This window comes from Ursus americanus, chromosome 14 (genome assembly GCF_024610735.1).
Source record: "Ursus americanus isolate L20-20 chromosome 14, mUrsAme1.1.p, whole genome shotgun sequence".
In the NCBI taxonomy this organism is placed as follows: Eukaryota; Metazoa; Chordata; class Mammalia; order Carnivora; family Ursidae; genus Ursus; species Ursus americanus.
The window spans coordinates 51,264,072-51,287,517 of NC_142140.1; the positions used below are offsets into that span (position 1 = coordinate 51,264,072).

The window sequence follows — 23,446 nt, forward strand, 5'->3', positions numbered from 1 at the left end:
AGGGCAGCGCAGGGTCTGAGCTGCCAAGCTGGACTCAGGGGGGCAAATGGAAGTTTCGCCGGAGGAGGGGGCATTAAATGGCCTCTTTGTGGAGAGGAATTGTGGGCCGTCACTCAGGATTAATTTAAGCAGCAACAGCAAACACACACCAAAAAGCAACGTCTGGCCGCCAGCACCCACCCCCGCGATTGTGTTTCGGGGAGTGCTGCAGGATTCGTTGGTGTGGCCCGGCCTTTAAGAACGTGGGGCGTCCACAGTGGGAAGGGGGCAGGCCTGCTGCCGCCTGGACCCAGTCCCTGCTTGGCTAAAAGGGTTTGTAGGTTTGGGACCAAGCCGAGTGGGGGATGGTAAAATCCAAGTCCAAACGTGGAGCAGGAATGGGGGGAGGTTCTATGTAAAAAAAAAATAAAAAAATATATATATATATATATACATACACACACACACAAATTTCCAATATAAATATGTCACATGCAGGGGCGCCACTGAGTAGCAGCTCTAGGGCTCTCACCTTCACCCCAGGGACATTTGGGGAGGCGGGTGTTCTAAGAGAAATCCGGCTGGTGGTGGGAATTAGGCCTCCGCTTCCCGGTCTCCTCCCCCAACAACCTGAATTCCGCTTTTGAGCCAGGTGCCCTGGGCCGCCTGGCAGGTGTGCGGCTCACGTGAAACACACGCGTGTGCAGGCTGGGGAGGTGTGTACCTGCGTGGGCCTGGAGCCACGTGTGTGGGCATCAGCAGCTCCTGTAGGCTGCCTGACCCACCTGAGCCCAGCGCACCCATGGGGGCACAGGGCAGTACCTGTACTCAGAGTCAGGTCTGGGCACAAGCAGGGGAGTGCATGTGGTGTGTGTGTATGTGAGTGTGAAGGGGACCCCATCTGATGTCGGGCAAGGTCGCATTTATGGCCGTGTGTGCTCCTGGCAGTCTCACTAGGGTGTCAGGCCTGTGTGTGCATATAAACTGATGATGCTTGGGACCCCGTGAGCGTGCCAGGCAAGGGTGTCCTTGAGACCCCTGTCTGAGCCTCTGTGCCGGAGTGTGCTTATGTGCACACGCGAGAGCTTGCCTGAGTGCCCTGCTGGGTTGTCGGACATGGGCATGCGGGTGCCAGGGTGCACCAGGATGCTGCACGGGGGCTGTGCGCATGTGCTTTCAAGCCCCCAAGGAGCGGCTCCGTGTGCTGGGGCCACCGTCGAGGCCAGCAGAGCCTGTATCTAACCCCTGAGCAGGCCAGGGGGCAGGGCCAGCTGCCTAGCCAGCCTTGGTGGGAAGTCATTGGAGGCGTGTTGGTTTTGGCGAGGGCAGCTCTAATGGGGGAAGCCCCGGGGAGCCAGCAGGGGTGGAACAAAGAAGGGGAAAGTGAGGGAAGGCGGGCAGCAGAGGAGGAGGAGGAGGAATCGCCCTGGAATGCGGAGAGCCTTGGGGAGTAGGGGTGCTGGGCAGCCCTAGACTTTGGGCCCTGGCTTGGGCTGAGGGACTTCCCTGGTGCCTACAGCTGCCAATTCCCCACTCCCCCACTCCTTCACTCCCACCCCGTGGACTGAGACCCTGGCCCCAGTCAAAGGCTCCGACACACAGAATCCAGCCACCAGGAAGAGTGGAGAGCCAAACAGCATTTGGGGTGGAGAGCAGGGCTCACATTTCCACAGCAGAGGACAGACAGTTTGAGGCCCCTTCCCCTGTTTCTTGGCTGGACTGCTTAGAACCTCAGTTCTGCCCATCTGGGGAATGGGAAGGGAACTCCCACAGGGAGAGCCAGGAGGGGGAGTCTCAGCTGAATAGGACTGAGTTGAAAAGCAGGGTGACCTGTTTAAGCCTTGCTTGCCCCTGGGGGCCTGACTAATTTCTCCCTCCCTCACTTCCAGCCCCATGACCTTGCCACTTGACCTTCTGGCCTCTGTTTCCTCATCTGTAAAACAGGTTACTCATACCTGCCTCATGTTGGGAGGGTTACAGGAGGTCATGCGTGAGCACATGCGCGCGCGCGCGCGCGCACACACACACACACACACACACACACTCCGCCTGCTGCCCAGGCATAATTGCTCTGGAGTTGGTAGCTGTTATTTTTATTGTGAGGAGTCTATGGCTGTGACAAGCTGTGACGCTTGGTGTGATCGCGTGAGGCTGGCTGTGCGTGCGACTGTGCCGCTGTGTGTGTGTGCGTGTGTGTGACAGGTTGTGTGTGAGACTGTGCGTGGACGACAGATTGTGCCGGTGTGCGGCAGTGCCTGTGACAGGCTGTCACTGCGCGACAGACTGCGGGTGGCGGGGTGTTGCGGGTACCGACTGTGAGTGGAGATGAGGCAGTGTGTGGGGCTGGGACTGGGGGACTCCCGAAAACCTACCTCAGTGAGGCTCTGGCTAACAGTGAAAGGGGGAGGCTCTCAGGGACCATGGGGAGTTGGTCCAGTGTCCCTCAGGCCTTGGCCTTTCTATTGTGTCCAGTGGGACCCCACTTGCTTGCAAACCTTGGTAGGTGACAGGTCAGAGGGACCCTGTGATAAAGCCTCCCCTACACCCACTGTTGCCAACTCAGGTCCCCCCCCAGCTTCTTGCTTGGGTTCAGAGGACCCCAGAAGGGTCATTCAGGGATCTCAGGGTATGGAGAACCCTGGGTCTGGCTGGCTTTGGTGAGGAACACACACCCCAAGCCCGTTTCCCACACTTTCCCTGAGCTCCAGGCCTGGGCAGGGATGGTGGAGACCAAGAGAAGGGAGGGATTTGGGGAAAGCTCAAGAAAAGCCGGGAGAAAAGTGGAGGGAGAAGGTGAGAAGACCAGAGACTTGCGTGGGACCTAGAGACCCCGGAGCTGCTTGAGGTTGGGGCCTCCAGTCGGGGTGGACACACATCAGGTTTGTGGGGATCACGACTGGCAGCTGACGCTTAAGAGCACTGCTTGTACCCCAGGCTCCGTGCTCAGATCCCGCTTTTAGGGACTCTCTCCTCATATCAACCCTGCCTGAGGGAGAAGAAAAGCCAGGCACTCTCCTAATCAGTGTGGGATTCCACTTCTTATACCACCCTGGCCCACCTCTTCCCTCTACAGCTGGGGAAACTGAGGCTGAGAGAGGGGAAGGGACTTGTCTGAACACCAGCTCACGCCCAGCAGACCTGAGGATACAGGACTTCGGGTTTTGAGAAACCTCACCACCTGGAAAAATCCCAGGCCCTGTGGGCTGGGGGTAGCACCCTGTGAACCCCGCCCCCCTCTTGGTGTGTCAGGACGCGTATGTTTTGTGTGTTATGGTATGGGCTGTGGTCCACGGCTGTCGTGTGTCTGGTGTGCAAGCCACAGCGTGATGTATGTGTCCCTCTGTCGGTGCAGGCCTCTGTGCATCTGTGTGTCCATTCAGGGCCAGCCCCTGCCACAGAGGGGGGAGAGGCATCGAAGCACCCCCCCCCCCGAAAGTGTGTCTTTGATACTTGCAGCCTCGGCAGCGAAAAACAAGTTTCCACAGGGCCGCCTTGGGCTGAGGCCAGGCCGTCCTCAAATAACATTTGAAGTTACTTAGCAAACTTTGTTTAGTGCCGAGAGAGGCAGAGAGGCCCGGGCAGCGGGCTTGGGTGGGGGGGGGGCAGAGTAAACCGGTTCCTCCGAAGTCCCTTGCCCCTCTGGGGGCACGAGTGCCCAACATGGGGCTTAGTTCCCCTCCCCAAAGCTCCAGAGAGGAGGAGCAGGAATCTTGAAGCCCTGGAGGGACCTGGGGGGAGGAAGGATCTGGGCACCCCACAGATAAAGCCTTGCTTTTCCCGGTCTAGGCCCTGGACTTTGGCAAGAATGCCCACCCTGGTCTCCTGGTGGCCCAGAGGCTGATTCTGGCTCCCTAGTTAGATTCTGGTTAGAAAGGGAAGGGTCTACACTTTCTGTGCTGCCCCCTTTCTACAGCCCCAGCTCTGCCAGCCTTGAGGCAGGTTGTACAAGCTGCCTCAGAGCATGTGTCCCCCTCCACACACACACACACACACACACACACACACACACGCACGCACGCACCCAGAAAGCCCACATACCCAGCCTTCCCAAACTCTCATTTCCAGGGTCCCAGCCCCAGGCAGCAGAGAAGGCCTGAGAGCCAGCAATGGCGGGTTTGGAAGTGAGGTTGGTGCCTATGGGAGGGGGAGGAGGAGGAGATGCCAAAAATGGTGAGCCATTACAGGCAAGCAGGCAAGCAAGAGAGGAAACGAGCAGGGAAGATGGAAGCCAGGCGGGCATCCTCGCTGAGCTCGGGGCTGCAAAGGGGCAGCGAGAAAAGCGGTCCGGGGCCTTCCAGGGAGCAGACATGGGGGGACAAGTCCCAGGTGGCACGGAACAGGCAGGGGGCCGGGAGGCGCCCAACGCTCCCCCACCCCCACCCCCACCCCAAGCTTTGAAATGGAGACTGGCAGCAGCAGCCGCTGGGCTCTGCCTGGGCATGGGGTGGGGGTGGCGGGCAGGCAGGGCGCCAAACCAAATGCCACCAGGCTGGGCACGGTGGTTGCCAGCCGGCAGCGCTGACCCCACCAGCCCCAGCCCAGAACCCTCACGTCTAGAACTTAGGGGGTGGAGGAAGATGGGGGCCCAGCGGAAATCAGAGGTCCAACAGACAAAGCCAGGTCCCCTCAAGCAGTGGGCAGGTCCTCAAGACCCTACAAAGATGGCGCGGCCTGGCACTGCCAAGGTGACGGGCTGGGGTAAAAATAAACTGGGCCCGCCCCGGGGGAGCTAAATCGAGGGGCCCAGGTGGAAGTGCCACTCCGGGCCACCAGCTGCCCCCGCCCCACCCCCCAGCTCAGAGCAGCAGGGCTGAGAACACCGGGTGCCCATCGAGGCCCAGTTTCTATACAGGAGAAACCCCGGCCATCTTGTGTCCCGGTCTTGGGCGGTGCAGCATACGGTGTATCCACGAGTATGGATAACGGATGATCTCAGGCTGCAGCAACAACAGGCCGTGCACTGGGGGCAGACGGTGGGGGCAACCATGCTGAGCCACATACCCTTGACATCCAGACCGCCCCCTCTGAGAGGGAAAAGGACCTGAGAGGCCATACTTGATCTGCGGCAGAGCTACGTTGAGTGGCAGGTCGGCGCTGCGCCCCGAGGCCTCTCAGACCACCTCTGCTAAAACAGCAGCGGCCCAGCACTTCCGTGGGCCCTACATGCTCTTTTCCTCCTAGCACCTATCACTGTCTCAAGTACTGGACACTCCCTTGTTTATCAGGTTCACCGTCTGCCCTCCCACCAGGGCTGGCACCTCTGCTGATTTTGCTCCCTGCTGAGCCCCCAGGGCCTACACCAGGGCCTGGCACCCAGGAGGTGCTGAGTAAATATTTGTTAAAGGAATGCACAGGCCCCCAGCGGCACCCCCAGCACTTGGGCTCCAGCTGGGTGCCCAGCAAGGTGTGGGAGAAGGCATCACACCCTGTCAGGGTAGTGAAGGCAAGCCTGGCCAGTGGTGGTGCAGAGCGAGTGCAGAGCCGACCACCCACTCTCACTCTGAGGCCTGAATGGAAGACGATCTGAAGGTCAGGGTGGTAAGGAGGGTGCAAGGGCTGACAGCTGGGGCAAGCTTCACATGGGGGTGTGGGGATGTACAGGCCCACTCTGAAATTTGGTAAAGGCCAGAGGATCAGCTGCATTCTGTCCCATAAGTAGGATTTAGAGTGGTGGCAATCAGAGAAGAGACTCAGGCTCTATCACCTCCTAGCCCTTGACCCTGGCACTGGATATCTCTTCTCTCAGCTTCTCATCTATAAAATCAAGCACTTACTTCACATCAAGCACTACTTTAAAGCACTTTCTATAAGCCAACTCCTTTGGTCCTTACCATAACTCTGTGAGAGGACTCTAGAGGCACAGAGAGGTTGAGTGACTTGTCCAAGGTCACACAGCTAGTGAACAGCAGAGCCAGGATTCAAACCCAGGAAGCTGGCTCAGAGTCCCCGCTCTCCTAATAGTGTCCAAATGTCCCAAATGCCAACAGTGCCGAACTAGAGAATCCCTACCTTATTATACTGTCAGCCACACACAGTAGCACACACACCCCTGCCACACCTGCCTCACAAGGAAGGATTCTGGGGACAAGCTGGGAAGGCACTGAGCACAGGATGCAACACAGCAAGCATACAGCACACTTTAGCCATCACTATAGTGTTTAGGACATTTCCTTATAATCCTATAAAATGCTTTCTCTCTGTGCGATTCTGCCAGCAGACTCTCTTCTTTCTCCAGAGTCAGAAATGAAGAGTCCATGGCCAGAGGATTAAGGAGACAGCCCCACGGAGGACAAGAGTTTCGGCAAGTAGCCTTGCCTCCATCCCGGACTGTCTTGATGGCTTCCAGAAGCTGGATAGTCAGAGTGGGGCCGCTAGGCTAGAGGACTGGGGTGTCCTGGGCCAGTGTAGGCATGTGGCTTCGCAGGCTTCTCCCCCCAGGCTGTGACGAACCAGCACAGGGATTCAGAGTCCCAAATTCCATCAGGAGAGATCAGGGTGGTGGAATCGCCCGCTCAAAGACAGCCAGAGGGCAGGCAGGCAGAGGGGAGGCGCGAGGAGGCCAGGTCTCCCCGCTCAGACGCCATTTCCAAACAGGGCCAGGTGTAACCCAGGTGTGAGTGCCTGTGTGGGTGTGACGCTCATCCACATGTACTGCGGCAACTCGGGACTGCAACGCCACACCATCTGTGCCTGGGCTTATGTAGGAGGGTGGGGTTGCATTTGTGACAGCACCTGGGTCCTGATGAGCAACACACTGTGTGTGCGGCACTGGCAGCAGCGTCTTGTCCGTGTGTGTGCGCGCACCCACGCACCCACATGTGTGTAATAGGTGTCCGTGGTGCCTGCGTGCGTGTTACTGTGTGTGTCTGACAAGATGAGGGCTGAGTTTCTCCACTTCAGCACTGCTGACATCGGGGGCTGGATCACTGTTTGTGGTGGGGGCGGCTTGTGCTCTGGAGGGTGTTGGGCGGGGTCCCTGGCTTCCCCGCACTAGGTGCCAGTAGCAAACTCCCCTCCAAGTGTGATGACCAAATATGTTCCCAGGCACTGCCAAGTGTGTGTGTATCGCTGTGTGTCTGAGAGTGTGTGGCTGTGTGCATGTGCGCCTCTGTGTCTGATGGTGGGTGGGGGTGGATCCATGCTCGTGTGTATGTTTCTGGGTGTCTGACAGTGTTAATTCGTGCATGTGCCATGTGCTTCTCGCCGAGGGTCTGTGGGTCCGTGCGACACCCATAGTCCCGTGTGTTTGGCAACAGCGAGGCATGTGTCTGTGCTGTGTGGCTCGTGGCATGTGATTGTGTGACCCAGTGTGGCCGTGTGCACGTCCCCGCATGGGTAGCCCGCGCCGATGTGTTTGGATGGGGTGGGCATCTCTAGGTGTTTGTGTGTAAAGGCAAGTCTCTTTGTGTGGGGCCGCCTGTGTCTGTGTGCTCCTGATTTAGGAAGGTGTGCTGTGCCTGCGTGTGACAGCATGATTCTTTGTACCCGCATGTGCCGGCGACAGTGTACGACTTTGTGTGAGATGGACCCAGAATAAACCCCCAAGATGATTCTACTGAAGCCAATATTTGGATGGAATCTCCTGGCTGATTGGGCTCCCACCCCCCGGTCTCAACTGCTCCAGACTGAAAGCCATCTCCCCAGGCCAAGGGGGTGGGGGGCACCTCTGAGCTGCCCCTTCCTCCGGCTCGGCTCCCACAGATTCAGGTGGGGACAGACCCCCGCCCTTGCCCGATCTGTGCCAGGAAGGCTGGCACTGAGCTTTCAGCCAAGGGGGCAGGGTCCTCGGCAGTGGTGGTGGCACTGCCCCCTGCCCACTGCTGGCCACCACCCCCAGCTCCCCTCAGGGTGGGGCCCCAGTAGGGGGAAAGCTCCCCAGTGCAACCCTGGCTTCCCATTGGCTACGGATCGCCGCAGTGCCCGCCACCCGCCTCCCCCTCCCCGGCTGGCGCAGCCACATCGGTAGTGGTGGCAAACGCAGCTCCGAGTTCTGGGCACAGCTGCGCCTCACAGAGGCCTGCCAGCCCCACCAGAAGCCAGACACCCCAGCTCCATGCCCCCGACCCCTCCCCACCTGCCCGCCCGGCCAGCCAGGCAGCACGGTCACCCTGGCTGCTGCCCCCCTCAGGCTGCCAGGCCCCATCTACCCAGCCCCCTCACCCATCAGGCCTGTGCCCCCTTGGCCAAGCCCACTTGGGGGGCCCAGGCCCCTACGCACGGCCACTCCCGCTCTCAGAGGGGCTCCTCAGGAGGGGGGAGGCAGCGAGGGGGGGCAGGGAAGGGGGGAGCTAGCCCTTCTTTTAGTGAACGCGCCCAGAGCTGGAGCCAAAAATCGAGGAGGAGAGATATTCAGACGGAGCCAAGACGCGTTTGGCAGGAGGAGAGAGAGAGGGAGAGAGGGAGCGGGAGGAGGGGAGGAGAGAGGGAGGAAAGAGAGAGAGAGAGAGAGAAAGAAGGGGGGGCCCTCGGTTTCCAAATCTGAGCTCTCAGAGCCTCAGAGGGACAGCGGGTGGCATGGGAGGTGTGGGACCCAGGGCAGGCTTGACTGTGGGGGCAGCGGGGGGCGGAGGGCTCAGGCCCGCAGAGACAGCCGGACACCCCAGCTGGCCAGGCCAGGACGGACATAGGCAGAAGCCAAGATCAATGCGCACCCGGCAGACAGAGGGAGGCCTGTGGGCGGCCCAAACACACACCCGCACCTTGCCACACAACGGGCTTCTGTCCATGCCGGGCCAGGGGCACGGGCGGGGCCCACAGCAGGGCCACCACGGCTGCCCGACCTCATGGGAAGCCATGGAGAGGCCGGCCTGCTCCCAGCCGCTAACCTGGCCACCATAGCGGGCATTTCACATGCTGCCAAAAAGCCAAAGGGGGCCAAGGAGAGGGGCCCTTGGGTGAGATGCACATTGGCGGTCACAGGGACAAGCCCAGCATGCAAAATGCGATGGGGGAGGTGATACCTAGAGACACAGACATTGACACATTTGCTGACATAGGTCGACATGCGTGGGAAGTCACACTGATACAACCTTTGCCGCGACAGTCAGACATCCAGAGAATACATTTAGTTGCACACTGACATGCCAGGGGGGCACCACGACACAAAGACGACATCAGGCACCCAGTAAACACAGCGACACACACCCCAAACCCCACTGTTCCCGGATACACAGAGATGGAGCTTGGGATGACCCTTGGAGACACAGGCAGGCAGCATCCAATGACGGACACTTGGGAGACACAGGGACACTTGCAGAGGGACCCATGTGGACGTTTGCGGCCACATGGCCATCTGCAGCAAAATGGTGGCTCTAAAGCCCAACACACCAGCGAACGCACGCGGATCAGCGAGAACCCAGTTAGCCATTCACAGCCACCCTCCTGGCTCCTTTGCCTCCACATCTGGGGCTTTGGGGACAGGAAAATGAATATACACCCTTCTTTCCCCTACCCCAGCTGGGGGGGGCAGACAGAAGCCCCATCCTCAGCACTTCATTGGAGGAAAACACAAGTGTCTGTGCATCCTCTGCCTCTCTTGGTCCAGCTGGAGGGAAGCGAGAGACCCCAAATTTGCGTTTCAAGAGCAGGAGAACAAGGATCAAGCGACAAAAAAGGCCAGGCTCCCAGCAGGTTGAACATGGAAGTCAGCGATCAGAAACTCACTACCAGGGGAGTTTCACTGGCAGCCACAGCCATGTGCCCACCCCTTGCACACACGCACAGAGACTGCCTGACCCTGCCAGGTGCCCACATAGGATCCCCCATACGCATCCTAGCCCCATGGTGGACCTGGGTGACACCGACTCGTGCACAAATGCAGAAACAGCTCTGGAGCCAGCCAGACGTCCCTGAAGCCATCATCAGGACCCACCCCCAACTCCAGGCTCTTCGCCCCTCTCACATGTGGACACTCGTGTGCACATACACTCCTGTACGCTCCAGATCAAGGCCTCAGAGCCCAGCCCCAAAGTGGGCCTGGTTGAGGTCAGGGTCTAGACCAGGAAAACGGTCAGGGCAGCCAGTGGCCCCCCAAAAAGGTATCTGTTCCCCACGGGGCAGTGTAGGGCTTGTCTCTCCCCTCCTGCCCCCTGCCCTCCCCCTCCATCATCTCTCCCTGCCTTGAACCCCTGCTGCCCTCTGCCTGGCTGATAGGACTCCACTCAAGGGAAAGGAGCTGGGCCGTGAGCTGGCTTCCTTACTCCCAAACGCTTTTCTTGCTCCCTCCTCCAGGCAGTCTACTCGGACTTCTATGGTTGGGAGGTGCTCCACCCTGCCTTCCACCCCCCCCCCAAGAACTCTTCCCTCAGTTGGGAAGGCCTAGGGGTGACCTAATGATGATAACCAAAATGACAACAAGTCGTTCCATTTCCTGAACACATGCTCCAGGCCAGGCACTGCGCTAAGCCCAATCACAGCCTGAAAGATAAGTGCTATTATTGCCCATTTTACGGACCAGGAAAATCTGCAGCTCAAGTCACAGGATTAGAAGCTGCAGAGCTAGAGTTCAAACCCTGTGCTGTCTAATGACAAAGCCCAATTCTTGCCCTCTGCACCCACAGCCTCCATTTGGGACCCCTGAGGCCACACAAGTCATTCCTGGCTCAGCAAGACCCCCTGACTCCAGCACCCAGCAAGAAGGGAGAATCCTGCCCCCCAAATTAACCCAGCAGAGCCCTTGGCTCCAAGCGTGGCCTGGTCCAGACTCAAAACATCTATCTACGGTGTCCAACGTAGCCCCAAACACGGCCTGCCCCATCCCAGCTCACGCCTGCACACACTTCCATCCCAGACAGGGCCAGAGCCAGAGAGAAAATGCACCATTAAAAGGGGGTCAGCGAGAACTGCACCAGGACGGGGAGCAACAGCATCAGGGGGACAGAAGGGTGGCCACAGTGACCCAAGGCAATAGCTGAGGCGGGGGCATCAGGGAGGCCCCAGCCCATAGCCCCTTCCCTGGAAGGATTGTGTGTGCGGCTGCACAGAGACAAGGGTGCGTGGACATTCTGCCGCTCATGCGGCTGTGTGGCAGGAAATGTCGGCAAGCGCGCATGTCTACGTACACACCCAGGTGAGCCAACAGCATTATGTCTTATAAAAGCGTGTGTCTGTCCATCCATCTGTCCTTGAGCCTGTGTGAGCTAGCACAGGGGTGAACATACACTTGAGTCAGCCCGTATCGGAGTGTATCTGGGAGGCATCGCTGTGTCTTCGTGAGCCCACGTCGATATACAGGTCCCATCTCAAGGGGGGGTGCACGTGTGTGTTTATGTGTGTGTGTCGTGGGTGGGAGCGAACACAGGGCCACCATTTCCTGTGTCTGTAGGTTCCTCCATGGCCATGTGTCTGTATGATCATCACGAGCAGGTCATTTATGTCCCCATTTTGGGGGCGGCGGAGATGTATATGTATGTCCTCATTCTGGTGTGTGTCTGTTTGTTGGGGAAGGGGTCCCCTCCATCCAGCCCCTGCTGTCTGCCGAGGACTCAGGCCTCGGGCTGTGGTGGGCTCAAGCAGCTCCAGCAAGCGCCCCGCCCAGCCGCCCTGGATTTCGATGCTTTTTCCAGAAGGAGATTTCCCCCCCACCCCCCGCCCTTCCCCCTCGCCCACAGTGCCTTTCCCCGCCAGGGCCCCGCTGCTCCAAGCTCGTTCCTGCTCAATCATTTATTGACTTTAAAATCGAAGCCAATTCTGGTTTGAAAAAAAGAAAAGAGGGAGAGAGAGAGAGAAAGGCCAGAGAGACAGAAAGAGTCCGAGACTCGTGGGGAGGGGGGAAGCAGAGATGGGGCCAGAATCAAAGTCAGAGACAGAGACAGGGAGAGATAGGGACAGTCAAAGATACAGAAGGACAGAGGCTGACAGAGAGAGAGACAGAGACAGAAAAGGGGCAGAGCAACCAGATATAGAGACAGAGACAGAGAAAAAGACAGAGACTGGCAGGGCAAATTATGGAAGCAGAAAGATTTGTAAAAACAGAGACTCTGAATCCAAGAGATGTGACTGTTGGGAGGGGCAGACCAGACCCTGCTGACCAGCTGACAGCAGCCACCTGCACAGAGCTGAGGGGTGCAGCCCAGAGAGACCATGCCCACTCTCCTCCCCGTCCACCCTGGCACACTCAGGCCTGTGACACAGAGCTGAGCCCTTGCTCCCTTCTGGGGTGTCACAGCGTCAAGCCTTGGCTGTGGCCCTGAGTCTGGATGCTACCCCAGCCCCTTCCCAGTCTTACCACCAGTGGACTGGCTGGCATTTTCTTCCCCAGGAACCCAAGTCTTACCCAGGCCTCGGGGGCAGGCCAGGCTGCCGGGCGGGTAGCTGGTGGGCAAGGGGCTACTCAAGCATGGGGTCTGGATCCCACCAGGCCCCCCAAACACCAGCACATAGTCCAGCCAAGCATACTCCAAAGGCAGCCACAGCTCAGACACCGCTAGGTGGGCAGGGTTGTCACGAGGCCCAAGGTAGAGTGACTGGTCAGTCAGAGGCACAGATGGGGGGGGGTCCCCCATGCTGCCACAGTGGCCAGAGTGCCTGCTTACACCTACATGCACACTGTGATACATACGTGTGCCTGTGTACCCTCACCAACACTCACACCCGGTTTTGTACAGGAAAACCTGCTCCCTGGGCCACACAGACGTCCATACCATGCAGGCCTGCCCCCCGCCAACCCACAGAAGCCACATGCAGACCCCAAGATTGACACATACATATGCACTCCCATCTGTGTATATAGGAGTGTGATGCGGCCACAGCTGACACACAACCCCGACAACCTCTCTTGCCCCTCGACACACACCGCCACCTGGTAGCAGCCATATTCACTTGGACTCCCACCCCCATCTGTGGGCACACTTGGCAGAAGGCTGGCAGGGCTCAGGCTGGGCAGAGGAGACAATTAGGACCCCAGGCCTGGCCTAAAGCCTCTCCTTACACAGGCAGGCCCTGCTGGCGGGCAGGGCTAGGCAGCCCCCGTGTCCCCTCTTTGGAGTCCGTGTTGCCAGCAGTAGCCTGGCCCCGCAGGCAGCGCTGCCAGGGCCACTGTGAGACTCCGGACAGTTCTTGTGCCCTCTCGGAGCCTGGGGCCACAGCCCAGGGAAGGTGGAGTGGCAGGGCAGGCATCCCCCGCGCTTTTGCCGCCGCCGAGCGCGGCGCAGGGAAGTTCGCTGGAGGCGGGACGCGCTCTGCTCTCGCAGCGCGCCAAGGTCGGCTCTGTGGTGCCCGCGGCTGACCCGACGGCGTGGCCGCAGCACTGTCGGCGGCATCCACGGCTGCCTCCCGCCCCTCCCGCCTCCGGACTGCAGGATGGGATTCCCCCGGCCCGCCTGGTCCACCGCGCCGCAGCCGCAGCCGGGGTAGCTGGGGCCGGAAAGTTTGCGCCGAGGAAAGTTTGGGGCGGTGGGGGGGCCGCGGCTGCGACGTCCAGGGTCGGCCGAGAGGCGCGGCCCCGGCTGGCAGCGCGCCCGTCCCTCCCTCCCCTCCCCTAACCCTCCGAAATTTGGGAGCCCCGCCATTTTCTTAGCCCCGCTCCCATGTGAGGCCTGAACAAAGACTTTGGGGCGACGCCCGGGCCGCTCGGCCGGCCCCGGGCACCCCCGCTGCACGCAGGGGCCGCCGCCACGCATACCGGCCGCTGCCACCCTCGGGAAAAGCTGCGCCCGCCCCAGAGAGCGCCGCGGGACCCAGTCCTCGCTCTGCGCCCTCGGGACCACCCCCTGCCACTCTGTCACCCCCGCAACCACTGCCAGCGGCCACGCTGCCCGGCTGCACGCCACAGTCGCCCACCGGTCGGCGGGAGTCCACCGCACCCCAGTCGAGCGCGCGCACACACGCACACACACATACACACACGCACTCCCGCTCCTCGCTCCAGGGGCAGCGCCACGCACGCAGCCGGCCACCCCCAGAGCCCCCACCAGGAGTCCGCCCGGTGGCCAGGGTCGCACGCGCACCGTGACGCCCGCATACGTGCGGGGACTGCCCACAGCACGGCTTGCACCCCTCGGCCGCCCACAGCCTCACTCCCCCCGGGGCCGCCGCGCGCCCCCTCCGGCCGCCCGCCCGCCCGCCGGCCTCCTGCGCCCGCTCCCCTCCCCGGTCGCCCAGGGGCGGCGGCCGGTACCTGGGTGAGGCAGTACGGGGAGTACATAGCTGGGCGCCCGGGCGGGAGCGCGGCGGCCGGCCGCGGCGAGGGGAGGCCCGGCAGGCGGCGGCCGCGCTCGGGCTCCGGCTCCGGCTCGGCTCCTCCGGCCTCCGCCGCGCTGCGCCCGCCCGGCCCGCGGCCCCGCGCTCGCCGCTCGCAGGCTCGGCCCCGCCGGCTCCGGGGCCGCCGCCGCCGCCGCCGCAGCCGCCGCCGCGCTCGCCGCTGCCTCTCGCGTCCGCTGCTGCCGCCGCCGCTGCGCGTCTACTCCATGCCGCCGCCGCTCGGCCGGTCACCCTCGCCCGCCGCCGCCGCCAACGCCGCCGCCGCCGCCGCGCTGTGAAAGTGAAAGTTTAGACAAAGTTTGGAAGCGGCGCACTCCGGGGAGAGGGAGCGGGCGGGCGGCGCGGGCGGGAGGAGGGGCGCGGGGAGGGGCGGGCAGGGCGGGGGAGCGGCGGCCGGCGCGCACACACACACACACACACACACACATGCACACACACACACACAGGCACACATGCACACACACGCGCGCGCGGGGGCGCACACCGACACAGCCACCCCGACACGTGCTGGCCCGCGTTCCATCGCAGACACACGCTGACACACAGCAGGGTTCGGACCCTGCCACACATGTCACGTACAAAACGCACTGCCACACGTTCCACGTTCCAACAACGAAGCACACACGGACACCTACACACACACAGCATAGACACACACCCTGGCGCACCAGCCCACGACCCACACGCTGACAGGCATAGAGGCCCACCATCACATGAAGATAACCTGGACACACGCATTCCAACAACGAACCATGTTTAGACATACCAACGTGGGCCTCACATGGACGCACACTGATACACACCAAGACACACACACACCAGGGCATGCTGACACGTACATATTCACGCTGACACACTGACAGGCATGATCACACAACCACACTGTGACGCACTCCAGACATACAACTCCTATATATAGACACCCGAAGGCACACACAAAGCCACACTAAAACATCTTGGCAGTAGCGGCAGTACAGAGGACACAGCCGGGCACACAGAATGACACTAATAAAAAGGAGATGCGTTAACACACTGTCAAACAAACATATACCATCAGATACCTGCATGCACATGCCCAATGACACAGGAAAGGAACACACTGACCCTGATACAAAGAGACACAAAGTGTCATTGCTACAAAGTGACACTGGCAGTCACAGCAACACAGGGACATACATAGGACACACCTGGTGCCCAGATGTACCCCTGGGCCTTGGGTACACTGACCAACAGTCCGGGGGATCACCCAGCCGTGCACACTGGTATGACACACATACACCCAGGCCCCTCCCACGCTGCAGCCTTACAGCACTCATGCAAATACACACAAACACAAACACACTTGTATTTGGCTCTGATCGTGGACATACACAGATCTAGCAGGCGCCACAGAGCCCAACCCGCAGGGACAGAAATGGGCATGGAGGCCTCAGGTACTCTCGCCGCCTCCCCTTCCGTGAGACTCCAGTCTCTCATGCAGGCCCCTGAGCCTTCCTTTCCAGAGCAGAATGGAATGGGGGCAGAAGTTGGTACTGAGGACCCTGGTGTGGGGGCAGGGGGAGCCCTTAGGTGACCCCCGAGGTGGGCGGGGAGGCGGTGCCTGCAGCCCCTGGGCAGCTCCTGCCGAGACAAAGCTCTCTCCTGCTGCCAGGTACAGCCAACACCTTTTCGCCCTCCCGGGCCAAGAAGCTGTGGCAATTCTAAGCCGTGCATTGTCTGTTGTAGGGGTGTTGGTGCCCAGGTGTGTGTGTGTGTGTGTGTGTGTGTGTGTGTGCGCGCTCGCAGGCACGCGCGCGCAGGGCTGGCTGTGCAGGGCTGCCATGGCTGTGCCCATTGGGTCCCTGCAAGCAGACACAAGGGGGTGAGTGTGTGTGTGTGTGTGTGTGTGTGTGTGTGTGTGTGTGTGAGAGAGAGAGAGAGAAAGAGAGAGAGAGAGAGAGAACACACCCGCCTGAGGGGGTGTGCTCCTGGTCACATTACATCATTGAGGCAGGATGACTGGAGTTGTGTCCTCAGGTGTCTGTGTGGGTCTGGGTGTTCTCTGGGGGAAAAGAGACACAGGTCAGTGTACATCCAGCAGTCTCTTTGTGTGGACCAGTGTTGTGTAGTGGTGGGTCTCTCTGTGGGCTTGGGGGTGTCTGTGAGTCAGGGATGGTAAGCATCTGCCAGGCCCCGTGTCAAGCGCTGGGCACACAGTATCTTACTGTGTGGACAAAAGCCCTGCCCTCCGAGGGCTGACATTCTAGTGGGGGTCACGTGTAGATGGGGTCTGGGTTTGACAGGAAGTACTGGTGAGGTGATGCACGGGGGAACGAACATGTGTGTTTCAAGCTGACCACGGTGTGTACAACAGCTCTGAGGGTCTTTTTGTCCGAAAGTGTCAGTGTGTGTGATGAACTTGTGTATGTGTGGCAGGGATATGAGTCTGTATGTCCCAGAGGGCTAGTGACCAAGGGGGCAAGTGGGCAAGGGTCCCAGTGAGTCTGTCAGTCATCGGGGTCTGTGTGGCAGAAAGTGTTAATGGGTGTTAGGAGGAGTGTGTTCCTGTGGGGTGGTCTTGTGGGTCTGGGGCTGTGATGAGGATATGTGTGTGTGTGCATGTGTCAGGGAGGGGTCTCTGCGTGCCTGAGTGTGTGTCTGGGTACATGTGTCATCATTCAGTGCTACAGGGGCTCTGTTCCTAGGACCCTGCGGGTCCCACATGGCCTCCCCCACTATGCCACAGCCACTGCCCATGCAAGGCCATGGCGGAGGGAATCGATACGTCCTTAAAAATTCAAGGGCTTCTCGTAAACAGAAACTTTTAACACCGTTTAAAGTTTCAGGGCACCGGGCCCGCTGCAAGAGGAAGGTGGGGGGCGGGGGTTGTGAGCAATGGTTTGGAGAGAAGAGGGCAGGGGCCAGGCTGCATGCTGCATGGGGGACGGGGCGGGGGGACGGAGGGGTAGTGCTGTGAGGAGCTGAAAGAAGGACAGGAAAGGGATTTAGAGATCAAGGGGGACTGGGGCCTGGATGGCTCAAGAAAGAAATGGAGAGGGTTGGGTGTCTGGCACCTTTAATATAGATCTTGAGAGCCAGGCAGACCCACTCCCTTGCCCCTCTAGAAATGGGCATGAAGGGCCATGCCCCTCAGAAGCCCCCTCCCCCAACTTGCGTCTGGGCGTTCCCCCACCCAACGGCCTGTCCTCCCAGCACCATCCACCAGTCATGCCAGACCCTGGGGCTGGGGTCTGCCCCCTCCCTTATCAACCTCCTGGCCCTGCATCTGGCCCCAAACCTAGGCTCTGCTTGAACCAGCTTCCCATACACACCTACGCCCACACTCACACCACAATTCCATTTGCACATGCATACACACCATCCATCCTTCATTCGCATACACACTCATACCACAACATTCATCCCTCTGCTCATACCCATGCACACACACCCACACACACACACACACACACACAAGCAACACCCAACCTTCCATTGAGACACACACACACACACACACAGAGGACACCCGTCCTTTCATTCAGACAGACAGGCACACACACACACACAGGCAACACCCATTCTTCCATTCAGACACACACACAGAAATGGGACACCCATCCTTCCACGCAGACACATTCACACAAAAAAGGCACGCATCGTTCCGTTTACACAGACACACAGACACGACATCCATACGCACACACACAGGACACCATCCTGCCATTTACACACACACACACAGAGACATACACATACAACATCCAGATACACACACAACACCCCTCCTTCCATTCAGAGCCACACAATACCCATTCTTCCATTTACACACACTCATACCACTGTGTGCCTATACACACACTCGCTTCCTTATATAGTCACAAACCAAATCCATTCATGTTCACACAAACAAAACATTTGACTCCATGTTCATGCACATATCTGCACTCAGAATTTTCCACATGCTGAGACCACCTCCCCCTACCCACAGCACCCCCACCCTGTGTCCACACACATCCACTCTGCTCCCCTCTCCACAGCTGCCAACAGGGAGGATTTTTATGAGGCAAAGGGGCTGCTCTAAGAAAAAGGGGGGCTGCCCTAGAGGACATCCGTGCCCCCCCGCCCCCTCCCCCACAGTACCCAGGTCTTAGGGCACACCTGGCCTTCGAGAAATCGCGGGGGAGGAGGGCGCTGCCAGGAGGCTGGGCACAGCTGGGATGCCACAGCTGGAATCCCCCACATTCCTCCCTGCCGGGACTGCCCACCTGGCTGCAGCTGGCAGCAGGTGTGTTCTTACAATGCAGGTGTGGGGGGGGGGGGTGAGGAGGAGGGAGGATCGGGAACCAGGCCCATGGCATTACCCGGCCAGGATGCTGGGGGTTGGTAGAGGGGAGGGCACTGAAACATCTGGGCTCTGGCAGCCATGTCCTGGGCCACTGAAGGCGGGGCCAGGCATTGCTGGGCTCTGGGGCAGCCAGGCAGGCCGCTCGGGGGATGTGGGTAAACATCTGGCATACAGGATAAGTCAAGAGCCAGCCTGTGGATCCTGCCAGGATCGGGGAGCGGGGTGCTCTAGGCCTTCCTGACAGGCCTAGGGATCCTCATTCTTCAGGAAGTCTTGATGCCTCCCCTGCCTGGCCTGGCAGGCATGGTCCGTGCCCCAAGCCTGGGGTCCTAGCTTTGTGCTTGCTGCCCTCACCCCAAGCTGGGAGCTCCTAAGGGGGTCTGAGCCTGAGGTGTTACGGGCCCTGCTCCCAAGGCACACCTGGCCAGGCACCTGGGACCACATCTCACACACAAGAGAATCACAAAGACACACAGGCATACTCAGACACACAAAGACACACAAAGATACCTCCCTGCCTATGGGGGAGGTCATCTAAAGTGCCATAATCACACACTGTCACAGGATCACCCAGAGATACTGTTGCACACTCTTCCAGAATAGCACACAGACACACACACACACACACACACACACACACACAGAGCCACACAGAGAATCCCACGCAGACTTCCCCAGATCCATCCGCAGAGTAACACCAATAACACCCCAGTGACCCACAAAGACCCTCACCAAAACATCGACCCCCAGAGAGACTCAATATACACCAACTTAGAAAGACACACTCAGACTCACAGAGACATGGTTATGCAGACCCCTAGAATCACCCTGAGCCTAGTTATACGGATACACACAAGGCCGCCCAAATTCACATAGGTACGCAAAACCTCATACGGGACAAATCCATTTGGTCACACACAGATGCTCTCAAAATCATCCATAGATGTGCCACGCACAGAGTCACACAAAAATATACAGACCACACACACACACACACACACACAGATACACAAGATCACTTATGATCACAAATGGTCATACACATAGATACTTGGTCACACAACACCCAAAGACACACACACACATCCCCAAATCACAAATGGGACTGTGTAGGCCAGACCGCAGCTACACACAAGGCCCACAGGCACACCTTCACATGTGCCACTGGTGGCACAGCCTGGCCAGAGCTGAGGATGGGCAGGCAGCAAGGCCTCCTGTGGCCAGCACTCATCTGGAGGCAAAGGGAAGGAATTGGGGAAATGTTTCATTTGCAGCCGGAGGAGACCCACCCCACCCGCCCTGGAAACCTAGCCCCAGCTCCTGAATGGGGCCTCTGTATGCTACCACCGCCCAGCTGACCCAGGGAGTAGGTATCAGGGGGGTGAGGCTGGCTGTGCCATGTCCCTAGCCAAGCCTCAGGGGCCACCCAGCCACACACCAGGGCCCAGGCTGGAGTCCCCCAGACCGCAGAAGCCCTCCCCACACCCATCCCCCCTGCATCTGGAGGCCACTCCCCAAACCCAGCCTGCATGCAGAAGACAGATCAGCTAGTGGTTGGATCTCCAGGTGTCCCTGCCTCAGGCCCACATGTGTCCCCAGGCTGGGCAGCTGCCAGTCTCATGCCATGAGGCCCTTTGCTCCAGCATGAAGGTATGACAGCAAGGCTGTATGTGACAGCATGGCTGAGGATGTGACAGTGTAGTTGTGTGTGACAGTGTAGCTGGGCTCCCCGTGCAGCCTGGGAATGGGGGTAGGGCAGTCATAGCCCCTTGGCTCATGTCATCACACACACTGTCACACACATAGTGTCACTGTCACACCTTCGATCACACAGCCACGCACATAGCCACACTATCTCATTCTCAGTCACACTGTCACACACAACCACACTGTCACACATGCTGTCACACATAGTTATGCTGTCACACCTTCAACCACACACAGAGCCACACTGTCACACCTTCAACCAGCGACACTGTCTGTCACACCCTCAGCCACGCTGTTACACACAGAAATACCATCACACCCTCAACAATTCTGGTCACACACGCCTTCAGCCACATGGTCTCATGTGTCCTCACAGTTAGCCTGACATGCTGACCCTCGCACTGCCTCAGCGTCACACTGACCTGCAGAGGCACACTGACACACTCAGTCCGGGTGCCCCTGCAGCTGTGGTCGCCACGTGGCCACACGAAGTCACTGCCCCCCTCGGTCACAAGGAGGGGAAGCAGATCTGATCACTTCATCCCCAGGCTGTGGCACACAGCTGTCCCTCAGTCAATGTTTGAACCAAACCAGTCGCTCCAACAACACAACGACATACCCTCACTGTCACGGTGTCACAGAGCAGGCAGCCAGCAGGTATGGGCCACTGCAGAACTGCTCAAAGACACTCTGAAGACATACACTCACGGCCACGCTATTGCAGGTGACAGGCACACATCTCACACTGCCACACAACACCCGGTCTCTGGACAGAGCTACAAAGAAACAGTGGATGACAGCCGCCACCACTGTTACAAGAACATCCTGTCACACAACAGTCGCTCTCCCCAGTACCTGTCACAACATTGAGACAGCCCCTTAGCTGTCCCAACAAGCAGCCAAGCATTCTGACATGGCCCCTACAATAGTCACTAGGATACCCCCCAGCTTCCCAAGTCGTGGAGACAGGGACAAGCTCAATCTGACAACCCCCCCCCCCCGCAGTCAGTGTGTGGAGAGCCAGGGGGCTAATGGACTCGCAGATGTAGGCAGTGGGTGCCAGTCCCCCCAACTCATGAATATTCATCAGCTGGGGCGCTCTTGAACCTGTGGGGAGTCGGAGGTCCCAGGCAGCTGGGCACCCCCTTCTGTGCCAGGAGGCCCTCAGGTGAGGGGGGGCTCAGCTAAGCCCCAGCAGTCCTCAGGGCCCACCCCCAGTTCTGCACATAAACACACACAAATCTGTGAACATGAACCCCCAGACACACAAACAACAGTCCTATTAAGTCAAAACCACACCCAACAACACAGCCAACCACCAAGCACTCACATACCCCCAACGTGCAAATACAGACACACACACGATCACTCACAACCACAAACACATAATCACACCCAAACCACAGACACAAAACACACACAAAACACACACACACACACACACACACACACACGACATGCAGAGGTACACAAACACTCACTCACACGACCACAAACACACGATACACCATCACACCCAAACTACATAGACACTATCACACACAGGCATGAAAACACACACACATACACAGGAGCATACAATCACCTCCAAACTACAAGCTACTTCTCATGAAACACCCTCCTAAGTGTGTAAACATGGACCCACACATCAATACATATAGTTCCAAGGACTCAAAGGCAAACTCACAGACACCCACAACCACCCCCAAAGAGGGACTTCATGGACCATCTCTGTGTCTCTCTCACTTCCTCTTGCTCTCCTCTCTCTCTCACACACACAGACACACACACGCACGCACGCACGCACCCACCACAGTCTCACTCTGCCCACTCCTGCCGGTTTACAGAACGGAAAACTGAGGCACTGAGTCCCTGAAGGCCCGGTGAAGGACGGTCCCTCTTGACTCCAGTCTGAGGCTGTGGCCGGGCGCCCCCTGCTGGCCCGGCCCCTTCAAGAGCGCGCGGGGCGGTGGCGCGCGGGGCGGGCACGCGCCTGACGTAACCATGGCATCCTCTTGGCACGCGCGGCCCGCGGGCGGGGAGGGCGGGGCGGGCGCGTTGCCATGGCGCCGACGGGCCGCGTGAATGGGGCATTGTTAGTCGCGGCGCCCGGGCCAGGCTGTCCAGGACCCACCCGGACCCACCCGGGCCGGCAGAGACAGGGAGACAGGGCGGAGAAGACAGAGATGGGGAGAGATGGAAAGACAGGGAGAGACAAGAGATAGGGAGAGACAGACAGAGCCGTAGATGGGAAAAGAAAGACACTTAGAAGACAAGGGGTAGAGACAGCTGCGGAGAGACAGAGAGATGGGAGAGACCTAGGAGATGGAGAGAAGTGCACAAACGAGGAAAGATGGACAGTGGAGGAGGGCCAAGAAGAGGCAGAGCAGAGATCGAGATGGAAGACGAAGGCTGGGTGGGAAACAGAGGCCCACTGTGCCCGGCGCTGCGCCTGGCAACGGGAGGAGGCAGAGAACCAGGACCCCAGACAAAGTCGGAGATGCTGAGAGGTGGGAGGAGACCCAGGAAGGAAATGAAGGGAATGCTCCAAGGGTCTCTGGTCCCACCCACCTCAGTCCCTTCTCCACTCCCCTTTACTTTTCTTTCCACTCCCCTTTCCACGACTGGACTCCCCCTGCTTGACACTCTCAGAAGGCAAACCTCTGTTCTACACATCTCCACACACCCTCCACAAGACACATCAACACGGAGATCCAGTCCTTGGGGACACTGCCCAGACGCTCCGAGACAACTTCACGGACACAGTGACACCTATGGATCCATCCACAGACACCCAGAGACACTCACAGTCATGGTTACAGTCAGGCACACCCACGACAGGGACTCCTACCCCACACCAGAGCCGCATAGATGCACCATCACACAAGGACCCTGCCAGACATGTGGTCCTGGTCACACACAGCCACACATCACCACACAAGCTCACTCTCACGTACCCACCCCAGACACAGAGTGCTCTCTCTCATCTGCACACGTCTCCCTACATTCAGTGACACCTTCTCGGACATACATGTGCCTGCCCCCTTGTCTGACCCACTGACTGGCTTCCTGTCCCCTGGTCCACATTGGGGGGGTCTGTGGGGCTGCAGGGTCCAGTCCTCCGTGTTTCATATACAGACATCTGTTCTTGATGGAAATTGGGAAGGGAAGGAAGTGAAGCCCCACCTCACTCTGCCTCAAAGAGCTGGGTCAAACCAGGCCAGGGTGTTCCCT

At 59.1% G+C, this 23,446-nt stretch overlaps 1 protein-coding gene across 1 annotated transcript in view; it reads right to left on the reverse strand.

Moving 5' to 3' along the window:
- NFIX (nuclear factor I X) overlaps positions 1-14,439 on the reverse strand; it is a 94,739-nt gene extending 80,300 nt beyond the window's left edge. Inside the window, exon 1 of the mRNA XM_045774503.2 lies at positions 14,096-14,439. Coding sequence (XP_045630459.1) covers positions 14,096-14,122 — 27 coding nt within the window. The 5' untranslated portion in view covers positions 14,123-14,439. The remainder of the gene's footprint in view (positions 1-14,095) is intronic.
- Positions 14,440-23,446: the final 9,007 nt, after the last annotated feature.